The sequence below is a fragment of the Mycetomoellerius zeteki genome, unplaced genomic scaffold (genome assembly GCF_001594055.1).
Source record: "Mycetomoellerius zeteki isolate Tzet28-1 unplaced genomic scaffold, Tzet1.0 scaffold124, whole genome shotgun sequence".
NCBI classification, from domain to species: Eukaryota; Metazoa; Arthropoda; class Insecta; order Hymenoptera; family Formicidae; genus Mycetomoellerius; species Mycetomoellerius zeteki.
Window position 1 is genome coordinate 1,055,362 of NW_017256169.1, and position 17,007 is coordinate 1,072,368.

Below are 17,007 nucleotides of genomic sequence, written 5' to 3' on the forward strand. Positions count from 1 at the left end.
GTCGTTAAATCAAGAAATTTCATAATTAGAGTATCTCTCGAGTTTCGTATCTGCTTGCGCGATGAGCAACGCCGGAAATGTAATGATAAGAATCGGTCTGGTTGCATGCCAAAAGAACAGAGTCGAATTATTAAAATTAGGTCATCGTTTCATAAACGATCACATCACGTATTTATTACATCATTCAATCCTCATTGAGAGACTTGAACGATAAATTATATTTCTATGCATGAATCATGTAGAAGCCGCATTTTGTTTTAATATAACAGACATTGTGTTCGTGCTATTATGATTAAACTAAAGAGCAGCGTTTATAATCATTCAAGCAGCGATTAAAAAGCGATTACGCAACGAGATACTCTACTTGAGATCATGTATTCCATAGATAACCTTTGTGACCCCCTTCTTGACTGTTCTTCGACTCAACATTTATTTGCGAAAAATGTTTCCAAATATTCAATTAATCAAATACTTATATAACCATTATAAAGTTAAATACAATTTTATATTTAAAACTTTTGTTCTATATAGCAAATAGAAACAGTGTGTAAAAATTTTCCAGGATTATTATGCAGTTGTTAGCATTTTGTTTAAGCTGATGTTAGTGGAGGTAACGAGCTGTGTAAAGTGTGTCTTGCGGATAAAGTATTATTATTTCAGGCACGCGCATCGCCTGGAGAAGTTAAGAAGAGCCGAAACTCGTCGCCAATCGAACTGCGGTCTACAAACGTTGATAATTTCTCCGCTTTCCCTTCCAAATGATAAATAAATACGTATTACTCGAGTCATTTACTCTGTCGTAAATAAACTTACGACTGCTTTCTTAGGAAGATCGAAAAGATGCGCTCGTGATTTAAAGTAGAACTCTCCAAAAGAATTTCCATTTAAACTGATGCGTGGGTGTTCGGAACACCGGTTTTAAAAGAATAAATAAAATAATAAAAAGAGAAGAGAGCTGTGGAAGAATCCGTCAAAAAATTCTTTGATATTGAAACTTCAATTCTCTTTTCACTATCGTTGTAAATGATTCTGATTTAGTATATTTCTGATAGAAAACTTCATAACTGTATATTTTTTTTTCATTAATAATATATTAATGAAAAATATATTTGATGTATTAATAATACATCAAAGAGAGTTGTGAGAAATAATTTTGCATCCATGTTGTGCACAATTGTATGCAAGCAATAGATTTCGTTTTCTCAATTGCACTTCTATCTTCTTTTTTCGTTTGCCTTCAAAATATCTAGAAATATAGTCACATTTTGAGTGAAGAAAATATGTATAATATAAGGGACAGAGATCTAATAGATCACAAACAATCATCTGAAATTTAGACTTAGTTTAAATTAAAGCTCTTTTTCATTAATGTTTCATTTAGATATTTTATTAAAGAACTGTGAAATATAAATTTTTCATCCATGTTATACACAATTGCAAGTAATAGATCTGATTTTTTTTAATTGCAATTTTACCTTTCCTTTTTTAATAAACTGTTACATTTCAAGTGCAGAAAATGTAATATGAGCGACTAAAGACAGATTGATAGTTCACATACAATCATCCAAAATTTAGATTTAGTCCAAATAAGAACATCGAAAGAAGCTTTATTATTAATTTTTCATTAATAATTAATTCAATACACATTCTATTAAAGAGTTGTAAAATAATATTTTCTCTCTATCGTGCACAATTGTATGCAGAATAGAGCTGGTTTTCTCAATTGCATCCTATCTTTCTTTTTCTTCTATTTGCTTTCAAAATATCTGAAGATACACTGTTGCATTTCAAGTGTGGAAAATACATGAGTGATCCAGGAGCTTAATTACTCACATGTAACCATCTGAGATTTATACTCAGTCCAAATAAGTGCATCAGAATCTGTATCTACCTCTAGCTATCTCTTAACTGTCAACTTTTTAAACTTTTGTTATTTTTTGACTGAATCAGCTCGTTTTGGACGGTCTTCCTGTCTCTCCTTCTCTCTCTCTCTCTGTATCGATCTCTCTCATGATACGCATGGAGTGCATGGATTCATCCATTCTGGTCTGAAAGGGCGATCGCGTCATACCATTAACGTCGGCTGGTGCCTCGCTGACCACGTGGTACGTCAGGAAGATGTAGCACCACACGAGCCAGCATCCGATCGTCGTTCCCTTGCTGCCGAACATCTCACTGTCTCTCTTTCTCTCTCACGAGTGCACTGGCTGACAGAATCCCTGGGGTGATCTGCACCGTTCGTCGGTGACACACATCCACGTCCGTCGCTTGGCGTCGCTTGACGCCGACTGCGCACCAACACGGCAACACCAAGACCATGGACTCATGGAGACTGACGGAAACCGTCGTGCAGAGCCGTAATCAGGAATTGCAGCACCCGCAGCATATGTATTTTCAACGTGAGGATGGACACGCGAGGATCGTGCAGTGGTTCTCTACGTCGAATCTTGGAGAAGTCTAAAAGCTCGGAGCACGTAGAGTATCTACAGGATGCTTGTTGCATTCTCAAGGACAATGAGAAGACCATGAGATCATGAAGAGCATGATGAGGAGACTAAAGAGGAGATTCTGGAAGATTTTGGTAAATTCTGTTAGGGTCTCTAATTTTCTTAGTTTTCTTATGATTTATGATGTTTTATCATAAATCTCACTCTATAATTTTAAGTTCGGTTCTACCAACGTAAGATTAACTTTAACTTCGGTTCGATTTATTTCTTATCTTTTTCTAATTTTTAGAATTAAAAAAAGAAATAAATAATAAATTAAACTAAGATTATGTTAATCTCACGTTGGTGGAATCACGCGTGCATGGTTAACTTAATTAAAATTTATAGTGAAACAGTATTTAAGTTAAAGGAAATAGAGTATATATATATATATATATATAGAGAGAGAGAGAGAGAGAGAGAGAGAAAAGTATATGTACCTTTCTCTCTTCTACATTTTTAATAAAATCGTTCGTTGTCAGACTGTTATAAAGTCTGCAGAAAAAAATATAAGAACTATGAGGAAATCATAAAGAAATGATGAGAAAACATTTCCCTGAACGGTTGACACATGATAAACACGATTTATCGACTTTTTCGATCAATAAAATAAAAAAGATTTTTTGCCGATATTTTTTATCAATGTTACGAAAAAACATCAAGCTTCACATTCCCTCACGTTTTTAGATCAAAAGAAGTATTAATATTACTCCTTGAGATATCGCGACGATTGCGAAAAGGACCACACTTCAATATATCTACAAAAATCAATGAAGCATTCGCATATCCCCAGTGAAAAAAAATTGTCAAATCTCATATTTCGAAGAATTTGTCATATTTTAAATTAAGATTTAAAAAAAAAAGCCGTGGATTTTTTCAGGTTTTATAAATTTTCTTTAGAAATTGTTAGAATATTTTAGAACCTATATATATGTATGAAAAATTCTAGAAAAGATATGTTGATAAGATGAAAAGTTATTCAAATATAGAATTTTCAACAAAGTTACAAAATTATATAAAAATTTTGAAAAATTATATGAAGAATTTTTGAAAAACCATGTTTTTTTAAGGGACATTATAACAGAAACTATCGATGCTATTAGTCGATTAAAAAATTATTTATAGAGTGCAGAGTTTATTGATAATTTGATAAAAAATATGGAGTCTCTTTTTCTTGCATTTCTGAAGAAATAAAATTTTGCGACATTGCAATTGTAATTAACAATATAATAAATATGAAAGACAAGGTACCTGTTGTATCAAAATCGGATATGCATTTTTTCGTTGGTCTGTATCGCTTGATGACGAATGATTTGTTATCCGAGTCGTCTCTTTCGCACGAGAGATCGTTCGAGAGCATATAAACATCATGGCTTTGCTTCGTTTTACATACTCCTTCTGCTATTTCTGCTGCAAGTTGATCTCCGTATAATAGTAGAACGATTGATAGCATCAGCCTTCCCGAGGCACTCCGTGTTCTCATATTGTCTGTTATGAAAATGATCTATCCAGAGCTTATCTCACAATCAGTTGCCAAAAATTCAATTGCTAGAATTGTACATTGTAATTTAATTCAGTGTACATACTGAATTGAAATTATGTGAAATTATTTTATTCTAGCAAAAATAAAAATTGAAACGTAAGTCGAATGTAAGAGAAGAGTGACAGAAGTTTAAACAAATCTTTAGGAAATAAAAATTGAGACAACGAAATGTAAAAGTGTTTACTTTTTTTTTATCTTACATTTGACTTATTTTTAAATTATTTTTATTTTTGCCAGACTGTACTTCACATATCTTCAACAATTATTTGATTTATATATTTCCGTGTTTGCTCTAATGATTTATCTGAATATATTTATAAGTAATATTTACTTTAACTCTTCGAGCTCTGAAAAATTTGCAGATATCGCAGATAAATATCTGGCATCAATCACTGTGCGATCACACCGAGTTACATTGATCAGTATCAAAGGATTCAGACATTTATAGGAGAAAGTGGGAGACTCGAAAGCGAAACCGTTGATGGTTTTTGTGGTCGAAAAGAATGGCTAACCGTCGCACCGTGTCGACGGCGTTTTGTTTGTGTGATTTCCTATTCCGGGGGAATATGCTATCATCGATCCGTGAAGCAAAATGTGAATGAAACATACCAGCCTGATCTGTCCTGTAAAGAATATGTATATTTACATTAATATTAAATAAAAATCTCAATATATTTGCAATCAACTTGTTTTTCTCCCTTTCCTCTTTTAATATAAGATTTGTTTTATATCATTTTTTTTATCTCGTTCTTCAATCTCGAGCTTCAATTTGTATATTTTTGAAGAAAAAATTGCAGATGTTCTTTAAAAAGCGTTATCGTGTATATAAGATAATTAAATTACGTGAACTAGACGAACTAATGCCTAACAAATCGAATTAACTGGCGACCTAATACGATTACTGGGGCAGCGGGGTAGACAATCCTGAGGCTTCTTTTGTGTATTGTCGGCAGTTTTCACATGTCGAACGTCGGTTTGTTTCCATATATTTCTGGACGCTGATAAGCACTACACTCGAAGAAGGATAAAAATGGGCAAGGAAGATGCCGAGACTGTAGCCCTGAAGAAAGAACTGGAAGCTCTCATCAACAAGTGCAAGGTTTAAACGTTTTTCTGTATAATCGAGGAATTAATACATTAATATTTCATACAATTGTAATCTTAATACATCACGAGAAATTTAACTAATTACGGAATTATGTATGATTGGCCAGTGATTATGTATAATTCCCTAATTAATAAAATTTTTTGTAACACACACACATATGTAAATATATGAAGTTATTCGACAGAGATGTCTTTACTCATTCTGTCAGTTTTCTTCATTAGGAAGAACAAAAGAAGCAGCAGGATACAACATTGGAACAAGCATGCGGTGGGGTGGCGGATGCTCCGAAAGTTAGATTGTCAACTAAGAAGATGTTAAAGGGGCACATTAATAAAGTCAATTCAGTACACTACAGTGGCGATAGTCGGTCAGTTTTAACATTAGTTTTCATAATTCTTCGATTCGTTATACTGTCGAAATGTCTTTACTTCTTTAAGTAAAGACAAGCTTTCGCTTTAATTGTAATGTATCAATAGATAATTTATTGTATCTTAAAAATCTTTTAGTGCTTAAAAAATCTTTTAGTCCTGTTCCGTAATAGATGCGATAAGCCTTTAACTTTTGCCTCTAAATTCTAAACTATGATGTTAATTTGCTCTAAACTCTGAACTTTACAGATATCTGACCAGCTTGCTTAAAGCTGAGGGATTACGACTTGATGTATCATCGAAAATACTTTTTGCAAAGAAGCATTTTCGAAAATAGAAAACGTCACAATTTAGAGCTTAGAATAAAAGGCTTACTATATTATCTGACTACCTATTGTCAGATCAAGACTTAGACTGAGATAATGGAATAATACATTTATAAATTGATTTACGTTTTACGTTGTAGACATTGTGTGACTGGATCGTTGGATGGGAAGCTAATTATCTGGGACACGTGGACTGGCAATAAGGTGCAGATAATCCCGTTGCGTTCGGCCTGGGTGATGTCGGTGGCTTTCGCGCCGTCCGGCAATTTTGTCGCATGTGGCGGTATGGACAACATGTGCACCGTCTACGACGTAAACAATCGCGATGCTACAGGATCCGCCAAGATCGTAAGGGAGCTTCTGGGTTACGAGGGATTCCTGTCGTCTTGCAGATTTCTTGATGACAAGAAAATTGTCACTGGATCCGGCGACATGAAAATGTATGTAATTACGTAACGATATTTAAAGATAAAATGATAACTCAGTAAAAAACACCAATTAACAGTAACAGTAATATCAATGTTATAATTTCACACTCAAAAATATAAATATAATGTAACACATGTTGTACATAATAGTTACATTGTTAAGTGTAAAATTATAATATTGATGTTATGTTATTGTTAATTGGTGTTTGCTGTGAAACGGTAATTTCTTCAGTAATTACCGGTAAACATTTTGTGTCTAGTTGCATATGGGATCTTGAGGCAAACAAGAAAATAGCGGACTTCGAGGCACACGCGGGCGACGTAGTGAGCATCAGCTTGTCCCCCGATGGTAACACTTACGTCACCGGCTCGGTCGACAAAACCTGCAAACTGTGGGATTTACGGGAAGAGAAAGCCAAGCAAACGTTCTTTGGTCACGACGCTGACGTAAATTCTGTCTGCGTAAGTGTTTGGCGTATTCGCGTGATACTTCTCAGATTAGTTGCAGATTTAACGAGGATATTGCAATATTGCATCCATCACTTTGTTCTGTCAGTATCATCCCTCCGGGCAAGGTTTCGTAACAGCGTCCGAGGACAAGACCGCGAGACTATGGGACTTCAGATCTGATCAGCAATTAGCCACCTTTAAACCACCGAACTCGAATCCCGGGTTTACATCTTGCGGTCTGTCTCTGAGCGGCAGATTTATATTTTGCGGCAGCGATGACAATTCCATTCACATATGGGATACATTGAAGAATCAACACAACGGTGAGTTCACTAATCATCAGGAAGAAAATTGTTATTATGAAAGATGATTATATTAGTAAAAGATTTTTTCTTCTCTCCTTTCAAGGTGTCTTATCTGGTCATGAGAACAGAGTGACATCGCTTTGTGTCTCTGGTAATGGAATGGCAATGGCCAGCTGCTCCTGGGATCAGAATGTCCGAATTTGGGTGTGAATACATATAACATTTAATACATTTAAGAGCTGTCTGAAGCAATTGAGAGAATACTGGGCGAGATATATTATCACAAATATATTGATTATACACAAGCCTATCGATTCTTCATGCACGAAACCTGCGCAGTAATCTTGCTAACTTCTAACGAGTTACTGTTATGCCTAGAATTACTTTAGTCTAGAATCACGTAATCGATATCTTAATTTGCATTAAAATGTTCTTTCTATTCGCAATCTGCATCTGTTATACAATAACTCATTATAATCCATTACGTTAAACTAAAAAATATTAAAAAATACGAGTTTTTTTGCTATGGATTAGTTCGGGATTCATCTTGCATGTTAGAGATAAATCTTTATTTAACGAACAATTGTATTACTAATTACGTACGTAAGTAATTATGACGAATTGTACAGAATCTACAGTAATAAACTTCTTTATCATCCTTCAAGCCGCAATGTGGAAACATTTATTGACTCGCGAAACGGACGATTTGGTGTTGTCAATGCGAATTTATTTCTAAAACATAGACATATTACACGATACCTTTCTATCGAATATGCTGCAGAAGAGTGCGTTAAAAAAATTGTATCGTGTCTTAAGATTTACATGCTAATGCGATACAATAAAGATTTGATATACCGATTAGGCGTGAAGCGCGGGCGTCAAAAATATTGTATTTTCTTCGCACAAATGAGTATCATCGCCATGATAATATACTTCATACATACTATTTGTTTTCGTGAGCATTAACTTAGGCCAATCTAGTGACATACCTGTGATACGTGTGTGTGATAAAATAATTTAAAACTTAATTAAGTCTTTTATAGTGTCATAAGATTGCCATGATTATCGCGCATCTACAATGAATTCTTTTCTAGGAAGATACTATATATAAATAAATTACACAATTATCCATACTGTACACGTTAAGCACGTTAAACGTTAAGGTTAAAAGATAATTAAAACCTCAATTAATCTCTAGCACATATATCTTTTGGTAAAGTTCACTTTTTAACGATTAAACGCACGAGAAAACTTATGCGGAATCTAACACAAATGTACAGCGCGACTTCGACGGAATTGAAATATATCGATCTCGAGAGTCTCTTACCACAGTCGTGACAACGAACTTCGTATGTACAAACACTTGCAGTCCGATTATGGATCATATGGATGTGCTCTTTGAGGACAGACGTGACGGGGAAACACAGGTTCACGGAAAATATTTTCAGAAACGAGCGTCGGATTAAAATCCGTCCAGATGAACGAGCAGGGCGACAATCACCGTGGCTCCGGCTTCTTTGGTGGCCCACTTATTAGACTCGCAATGTAGATCGGTGCTGTCCTTATCCATACCAGGACTAATCGTGTACGAGCCGGGTCTCACCAGCAATTGAAACGCGGTCGATGCGTTCAGTTTCTTATTCGATTGCATATCGATATATCTATAAAATTAAAAATTAAATTGCAATATATGCAAAATATGTAGAAGTGTTCGTAGAAGAAGATACTCACGGGTACTTTTTCGTGAATTCATCGGAAGCTGCGTACTTGATGCTAGGCGAAAACGACACCTGGAGATTCTGATCCTCACTCTTTGTGCCTGCTGTCAAGTTACTCACGTCCAGTTGTTCTTTGGTCATTAACTCTCCTCTATCCAAAATCAATCTAAACGCACAATGTCATATTAATAAAGAATAGAAAACCATGAAGAAGTCTAATTGTTCCATTCAGAGCCAGGGCTATGGCGAACGAGGCACTTGCTCCATATTTAAAAATTTAAAGGCGCGGAAAAATGGCAATATAAATTTCTATGTATTTTAATTCATTCGTTACTAACGATGATTATAATCACTCGCTGTTGAGCGCTCACTGTGTGTTAAATGAAAGTGAAGTATATATGTAAGGATATAAATCTCGAAAATAATTGACAATTTCGCGGCTATCAAAGCATAAAAAGTATTACTGTAAATGAAAAAATAATTTTTCCGTGAATTTTTTTTCCAGAATTAATTTTACTGTAATTTTAATAACTATGATTCATTCGTTTGTAACATACATGTCGGCTGGTCACAAAAAGATTGCAACACTTTTTTTTCGATGCGTTTCGGAATGCAGCCTACTCACCTAGTGATTGATTCTTATTTGTGAATCCATGAATAAGAACCAATTGCTTGGTGAGCAATCTGCATTCCGAAACCAATTGAAAAAGTGTTGCAACCTTTCTGTGACCGGTTGTATACATAATCTGTATCCCTCTAAAATTAATATCAATATATTAAATACTACTAATTAATATTACTTTTTATTATATTTTACATTTCATAAGAGAAATATTTTTTTGTTACTTTTTTTGTTAAAGGACGCATTTTTTTCTTTTGCCTTGAGCACCATAATACTCAGTCCGGTTCTGCGTTCCAAGATGATTAATCGCATTACCTTATCGCATCTAGACGTATACCGTAGAACGCAACATGCCACTTGTCTGTCGTGCTTTGTGGGATTTGATTGGCATTGATGCTCTGCTTCAATGGGAACCTGGCCCAGCCGACCGGTATTGCGAATTCCGCCGGTGGCTCGCCCTTTTTGCAGATCGCGTTGTCGCCGTCCAATTTGTAGCACACGCTACAATAGCACAGTATCTCGTCAGCGGAGAAAAACTCGTCTGGAAGAACGAGCGACTTCTTTAGTTGCATGCATGCTTTCAGATAGTCGCACTTTCTGGACGACGCGACGACGGTGGATCCAAGTGGAGTGGACGGTAACGACGATGATACAAATGGTATCGAGGATGCGTTGTACACATCCCGTTGATTGACCGTCGTGTTTTGGCTCGGAGGTATGTTCCCGTTGAAGGAGTTGTCGCGAATGTTGTCCCGACTCGTGTAGGACCGCGATTCGTGGAAGCTGGAGCAAGTATTATTGGGAAGATCCGACAAATTGTTCTGTTGTGCGATGCTTACAATATTGACTTGACTATTGGACGCTATGCTTTCGTTAATCGCGTTGTTAGCGTTTGCCGCGGTGATCGCCGCGTTCAAACTAGTCATGTTACTCGCGCTGGCGACCATGCCTTTCTGTATATTAATGTTAGTCGCGTTGTTTATCTCTACGTTTGTACACAGGGCGCGATTCTCCGCGTCGAGATTCGATTCACTCGAATTGTTCTCAGGCTGCTTGTTCAATGTAGGCGGTACAACGTTGTCTAGATACATTTTGTTCTTGGCGCTTCGCGTATCGTTGCTGAGCTCCGAGCCCGTGTCTGAGTTGTTACTATCGATACTCGATGCCGCTTTGATCCCTACAACGCTATTGTTTGCTACATTCGTGCTATTGTTGCTACCAAAGGATGAGTACTCGGTCTCGAAGTTGCCATCTTTAGCGTTCGAACTGCACTGACTCGGCACACTTGGTGATGTCGAAGATGGCGAGAGATCCGACGAAGTTGTCGCCATTGCGTTCTCTTTCTCGTGACACTCCAAATCAGCTTTCTCGCGTGAATTCTCCACATCCTCTGTTTCCACGTTCGCGCACTCGATAGGAGCCGCGAGTGCGTTGTCAATTGCGACATTCGAATAAGAAGATTCTTCGTTGACTCCCACGATGGATATTTGCTCGCATTGCCCATACAAGTCGATTACAGCGAAGACATGCGGCGGCAAATCGGTCGCGGCCACTCCCTGATCTATGTTATTGATAAACAAGTGTAGTCGATTATCTTCATCGATCAGCAAGCCTACGATAGAGTTGTATTGAAGGTTTTCCAAGCCGGCGCCGTATTTCGTCTTTACTCTTATGCCATTGTGGAATATCCAATCGCTGCAGATAATCCACGAATGCCTCTTAAAGCCAAGCGCTGTTAATGGGAAGCTTGCTTGTTTCTCCGGCGATATGCAAGAAACGCCACAGAGGATATTTGACACCCATCGTTCGTTCAGCTTCTCTATTCTAACTTGGAACGGCTTACTCTTTATTAGCGGACGACTGGACATCACCACGCCCTGATTGTAACTAGCTACTCGCTTGGCGATCGTCTTCGTTTCCAGCTGAATGTTCCTGCCGTGATTCTCATGGAACTCGTAACTCCAATCCCCGTCGCTAGCGGTCAAACTGATGACGGTGACTTGCGTCGGCGTGAGCGTCGTCTCGTTAATCAGTTTCCCTTCGGATACATCGATGGATGTATCCATTCCCGCATCGTTTCTTGGCGGTATTGGATCCAACAGCAATTCCAGCGAATCCTGCAGCCTTAAACTAGCGTTTGGAGATATCGCGGGATTCTGCTGTCTGCTGCTGGTGATGTTCACAGCCACGGTACTGCCGAAGAGTTCGATCACTGCGTACACCATCTCCGGCACGTCGGACGCAGCTACGCCCATGTCTTCACCGTTCACATAGAACTTCAGGTTGCCCTCGTGCGTGCGCTTCACGCCGATCTTGTCGCCCACTCGCAACCAATCCAAGCTCGTACAGTAATTCGAAGAGAGCGTAAAACCCATATGTCTTACCTCGTTGCCCGTCAGATACCAGGCATCGCTGGGAATGGACGTCATACCAGGTACGAGATTCATCGACGTCAACCAATTACCTGTCTCGTTACTCAGGACACCTATTCTCAGACAACCACTCCACTCACGCGCCACTTCCTGGATAGCGATTTCGAAGAGCTCGTTATTTTCTAGAGCTGCCTCGCTCAATAAGACAGCGTTATTGTACTCTCTACACCTTGTCGCCACTATTCTGTCACTGTTTAATTGAATGTTCAGTCCGACTGACTCGTGGAACTTGTGCAGAATTTCGGTTTGCGCTTGAGGCTGAATTACCGAGGTTGGTTGTTGACTAATACTGTTCTCCGATGGTAAGTATTGCTGCGTCAGAGGATCCCTGCGTTCTGGCAATACGATCGTCACCTGAGATATATTATTCGGAATTAATACGCTGAGACACAATTGTTATCATCAGGCAGATATATATCATATACCTGCGCGCATTGGCCGTATAAGTCGATTACTGGATAAACATTCGGCGGTAAACCGGTACAGGCGGGACCTTGGTCCACTCCATCCAAAAAATAATGTAGAGAGGAATCTGAGCACCGCATCATTCCAATCCGGTTACTTTCAATCAATTTATCCAAATCGCAGCTGTAGTTATTACGCAATGTTACACCGTCGCGCATCACCGTCGACCCGGACAGCATCCATGTATCGTGATCGATGTCTGTCATAGTAGATGGAAACTCTAATTCATCAGGCCTTATCACAGTGACTCCTGTAAGCAGTTTTGTGCTTGGAAGATTAGATAGAAAATTTTTATTATATTTATGATAAGTGGAAATTGATATGTGATTAATACAAGTAAAAAGGACAGCCATATTCAGTCAAAGTGGATGCCCTGGTCTTGGTGCCTAATAATACTTTTACAAAATTTCCAGTTCGTGCAACTGAAAATTGTAAACATTCACATTGTAAAAGTGTTATTAAATAGCAAGATTCGCTTTGATCGAATATAGCTTCGTTATAATTCTTTTCTTAGCTTATTTTATTATATTTGATACGTGCGCACTGTGACAACACGGATAGCAATTACCTGCTTCTATAGCACCGGACCATCTGGCAACCATCTTATCTATCGTCACTTCAAACATTTCACCATCGCGTAGCGCGCGATTCGCAATCACAATAGCTTCGTTGAATTCACCTAGAGCTCGCGGCCTGGACGCCGTTAAACCATTGTTTGTAATCCGCGCGTTTTTACCATGCACGTGATGAAACCTTAGATCGCTGTCAATAGATTTACACAATCATCTACGTGCGAATAAACTGCGATAAACCATTAATATGTCGAAATGTCAGAGGAAAGCGTACCTATACAACGTCGTATTACTAAAACTCGAATTGTTTGTGGTCGGACTGTAAAAGTCCATATTGTCGACTATGGTGGCTTGAGCGGCTTGCCCGTAGAGATCAATCACTCCATAGACTCTCTCAGGTACGTTCATTGCGGCTACACCCTGATCGGCGCCGTTCACGTAGAAGTGTAGCGTCGCGTTATCCTTTCTCATCACGCCTACGCGATCACCGATCTGCAGACGGTCCAGATTCTGACCGTATTGATCTATCATAGTGGTACCATTGTGCATCACGCCGTTGCCCGTCATCATCCACGTGCCAGATCTGCAATCGTTACGAGCCGCCTTCGAGCAAGAACATAAGCGGATAAACAACTTACCGCGCACATCGACTCGGTGGCAACAACCATGTGACAAACTGCTTGAGATTGACGCGTGGCCTTACCTACCTGACATTTGTCATAGTAAACGGAAACTCCAGTTCTGTAGGAGAATGCGTGGTGACTCCTATTTCAATGGAACCGGCCCATTTTGTGACAATTTTATCCAGTCTGACTTCAAATAACTCGTTCGGCTTCAACGGTCTCGAAGTCAATACCACGCCGTTATTGAAATCATCTATGGCGCTGCGAAAAAAATTTATAATTTTTGTTAACCGTTTATTATTTGTGTAGGATGTTCAGGACATTCCAGCCTTATAAATTTGCTAAATGTATAAATGCTATTTATACATATTATTATATTTAGCACAAATTGTTTAACAATTTAAAATATTTTGCATTTATTTTTATCTAGAGGATGTACAAAATATTTATCTTTATTTAATTATAAATCATCAAAAAGAACAATAAAAATTGAGATATACGTTGGAGTGTCAGAAACATTCCATGTGTATAATTACATTCAAAAACTACGCGAGTAATGTATAGGAAACGCATGCAATTTCAAACAAGTTGTCGGGTATAGTGAGTGTTTACTTAGGTCTATGCGCCGTACGTCCATTGTTGATTACATCAGCATGTGTGCCGCAACACGGATGAAACATCAGTCTATCAGGAAGCTCTTCTTCTCCAACTTCTATAAAATTTATGTATATATATGTAGCAGTTTTTATTTCTGTTTTTATTTCTGAAATTTGTCAGAGATCCAGTACATGCATTACCTTCGCTATCTAGACCTTGTAACTGTAATGTGTTTCTCCTAGTGACTAGATTCTGTTCTTCTCTTTCGTCGCGGTCGACAATGGTTACTTTCACGGTCATTCCATAAAGATCTATTACGCCCCACACACTCGTCGGTACTTTAGCAGCAATACCTTGATCTAGACCATTTATTAAATAGTGAAGATCTCCGTTACTCTGCCTAATCATTCCTACACGATCCCCTTCCTGAGATATGATGTAAAAAATAACGATTTGAACTCTTCAAACGATTTGAAGAGAAAAATAAATTTAAATAAAGATTCAATGTTATAATTCTGGCCTTATCATACCCTCAATTCATCCAAATTAAATTCGCCGTATTCCCGTTGCGTGCCTTTGCCATTTGTTAAAATACCACAGCCAGACATCATCGTTGTACCCGAACGCATATTAGTCATCGTTGCTGGAAACTCCAGCGCTGTAGGACTATGAGTAGTAACGCCAACTTCTATACTTCCTGACCACTTGTATACTAATCTGTCTATTCGTATCTGCAACATAGCAATTTGTAGAGAAAATTAAAGAGAGAGAGAGAGTAAGTAATTTTTTATATTTTTCCCAACAAATTCTTCGGTTTTTAAAAATGCTTATTAGATGTATCAATATTATTAAATTGCATATCAATTTAATTTATAGTAGTATTATTTCAGTTTTTTAGTTTAACCCTTAGTACACACGATGATTTTCCGGTCTTTTAATACACATGATAGATCGTTTGTGTCCCAAGTTAATTTTTATTATTTTTAAAAATATATAAAATAATTAATTCTTTCAAATACTTTTAACATCTTTAGAAAGTATGTGTATTAAAAAAAGGACAAAATAGAGAACATTATTTAGCCAAGTACTCCTGTATTTCGAAGAATGTACTCAAGTACTCAAGCATTTCAAAGAAAATGTGTACACGAATGATTCAATCTGATTCAATCGCTGAGATTACTTAAGAAATTTTTCTGTTCAACTGTGTATTCTCAATATTAGTCTAATATATCATTTTTTTATTATTGTAAATAATCTTATCCGTATCTTAATCGTAAATAATCTTAATCATATCCAAATACTTACCTCAAACAGTTCGTTATCTCGCAGTGGCCTGTGAGTCATTACAACACCATTGTTAAACTCGTCGAGTGGCCTCCGCCTCTCGGCGGTTCTGGCATTATTAGACAGTTTCACCAACGTGCCGACTCTCTCATGAAACTTCAATTTATCCTCCCTTATAGCGGCGGGAGTTGGATTTTTTGGTAAGTTAACGTTTACATTAACACTTAGATTAACATTTAAGTTAGCGACTAGATTAGTAGTTGAGGAACTGGAGGTTTCCCCCACAGCATAATCATTATTAATCTCGACTTCGTCTTTCGGCACATTACACAAACTGGCAAGTCTCGGAGCAACGCTGACTTGTACGCAATCGCCGTATATATCTATAACAGCAAAAATACGCTCCGGAATGTTGCTAACGGCAACTCCTAGCGAGACACCATTGATGTAGAATACCAGTTCATTCTACAATTATAAGATTATCATTAATTTCTATGTAAAGTAATGGATATGAGCTAATAAATTATAAATTACCTTGGACGTCCGCATGACTCCCAAAGTGTTCCCCTCTTCTAGATCATTAAGATCTGTCCCGTACATTTCCACGATACGACCTCCATCGTGCAATATATCGGAACAGCTCATAATCCAAGATCCATGACGGAGGTTTGTGGCAGTGGACGGTATCACCAAGGTCTCGGGATCGCATTCTGTCACTCCAATTTCTATGCTGCCACACCATGATATGATCTGCGCAATATCATTTTCAAAGTTAACGCAAGTGAAGCTTTCCAGCAAGAGAAATTGACACAAATTGACACAAAGTCATCCTGTCCTTGTTCGATAATCAGTAAGAAACAAAGATAGAATGACTCTTGTCGATTCGTGCTTCTGCTGGAAAGCTCCCTTTAACACACATTTATCTCAGTATTTTCATACAATACACGCCTGTCAATAAGCCTATTAATTCTTTTTAGCTAAACTTCTTTTTTTTACTTCAGTATGGAGAAAAAAAAGAGTAAAAATGAACTGTGTAAGAAGTTCAGCTGAAAAAAACAGACCTAATATCTCTGGAAGAAAAATTAAATTAAATTAAATATTTCATTTAAACATATTAGACTAAAATTAAATTACACATGACAAATATTAGCTCATGAAATAAATAACACATAGGATACTTATTTATTAACAAACACACAGTGTGCATGTAATTAGCACGTAATTAGATACATTTCGTGTTTTGATATTTCTCGTTCAGGCCGAGCCTTAGCTGTTGAATATTCACAGAGAACGGACGGCTCTCTCGCAAGAGATGTGTTTGCGCGCGTGTATACCTTCTTGTCGATGGTGACTTCGAATAGCTCGTCGTCTTGGAGTGGCTCGGCGCTGAATACCAGGCCGAAATCGTACTCGGAAAAAATGCGCGTGGCGGTGCTGTTATTGTTGCTGAGAGTGACACGGTAGCCGCATCGCCGATGGAACATGTCGAAACGCAGGTCACCTCGTATGTTGTCTGTCGCGCCGCGTCGTGCTTCGCGATGCGGTGCAGTGCGATCGGTCGACACCAGTCGACACACCAGAAGGCGCGCCACGCTGCGCCGCGCCGCGACGCATTGCATTAGTGCCCTTTGCCCTTCACCACCGCGGTGCCGGGTTAGTGCATAGGTTTTTTTTATTTTG

At 38.0% G+C, this 17,007-nt stretch overlaps 3 protein-coding genes across 7 annotated transcripts in view; 1 reads left to right on the top strand and 2 right to left on the bottom strand.

The window, feature by feature from the left end:
- Positions 1-4,030, bottom strand: part of Plod (procollagen lysyl hydroxylase) — a 30,024-nt gene extending 25,994 nt beyond the window's left edge. For 2 of the 4 annotated variants that reach the window (XM_018461611.1, XM_018461610.1), the window contains exon 1: positions 3,738-4,020. In XM_018461611.1, coding sequence (XP_018317113.1) covers positions 3,738-3,969 — 232 coding nt within the window. In that variant the 5' untranslated portion in view covers positions 3,970-4,020. Of the gene's footprint in view, positions 1-2,071; positions 2,516-3,737 lie in introns of those variants that run through there. The other 2 variants (XM_018461612.1, XM_018461613.1) reach the window with 2 other exon arrangements.
- An 894-nt stretch (positions 4,031-4,924) lies between these two features.
- On the top strand, positions 4,925-7,451 carry Gbeta76C (guanine nucleotide-binding protein subunit beta-2). The gene is made up of 6 exons (XM_018461651.1): positions 4,925-5,128; positions 5,359-5,504; positions 5,972-6,271; positions 6,520-6,721; positions 6,816-7,032; positions 7,118-7,451. The coding sequence occupies exons 1-6, from the start codon at positions 5,060-5,062 to the stop codon at positions 7,222-7,224; spliced, it is 1,041 nt and encodes a 346-aa protein (XP_018317153.1). The 5' UTR covers positions 4,925-5,059; the 3' UTR covers positions 7,225-7,451.
- Positions 6,975-16,986, bottom strand: Neurl4 (neuralized E3 ubiquitin protein ligase 4). 2 transcript variants are annotated; one of them, XR_001937019.1, is made up of 14 exons: positions 16,662-16,986; positions 15,862-16,077; positions 15,349-15,792; positions 14,574-14,774; positions 14,244-14,469; positions 14,059-14,158; positions 13,531-13,707; positions 13,098-13,406; positions 12,820-13,013; positions 12,212-12,501; positions 9,670-12,140; positions 8,746-8,898; positions 8,342-8,675; positions 6,975-7,041 (listed from the first exon to the last, which is right to left on the bottom strand). XR_001937019.1 is itself a non-coding variant. In XM_018461650.1 (13 exons), exons 1-13 carry the CDS (start codon positions 16,944-16,946, stop codon positions 8,477-8,479), a joined length of 5,265 nt encoding a protein of 1,754 aa, XP_018317152.1. In that variant the 5' UTR covers positions 16,947-16,986; the 3' UTR covers positions 7,556-8,476. The 2 variants fall into 2 exon arrangements, 1 of the variants encoding a protein (XP_018317152.1); XM_018461650.1 differs by lacking the exon at positions 6,975-7,041 and having other exon boundaries at positions 7,556-8,675.
- Positions 16,987-17,007: the final 21 nt, after the last annotated feature.

Coding starts and splice junctions, on each gene's coding strand:
- Neurl4 (XM_018461650.1), bottom strand. CDS start 16,946: ATGCAATGCGTCGCGGCGCGGCGCAGCGTGGCGCGCCTTCTGGTGTGT. Junction 8,899..9,669: donor ATACGTCTAGATGCGATAAG/GTAATGCGATTA, acceptor TTGTGCGTTTAG/ATTGATTTTGGATAGAGGAG. Junction 8,676..8,745: donor GAATTCACGAAAAAGTACCC/GTGAGTATCTTC, acceptor TTAATTTTATAG/ATATATCGATATGCAATCGA.
- Gbeta76C (XM_018461651.1), top strand. CDS start 5,060: ATGGGCAAGGAAGATGCCGAGACTGTAGCCCTGAAGAAAGAACTGGAA. Junction 5,129..5,358: donor CTCTCATCAACAAGTGCAAG/GTTTAAACGTTT, acceptor TTTCTTCATTAG/GAAGAACAAAAGAAGCAGCA. Junction 5,505..5,971: donor CACTACAGTGGCGATAGTCG/GTCAGTTTTAAC, acceptor TTTACGTTGTAG/ACATTGTGTGACTGGATCGT.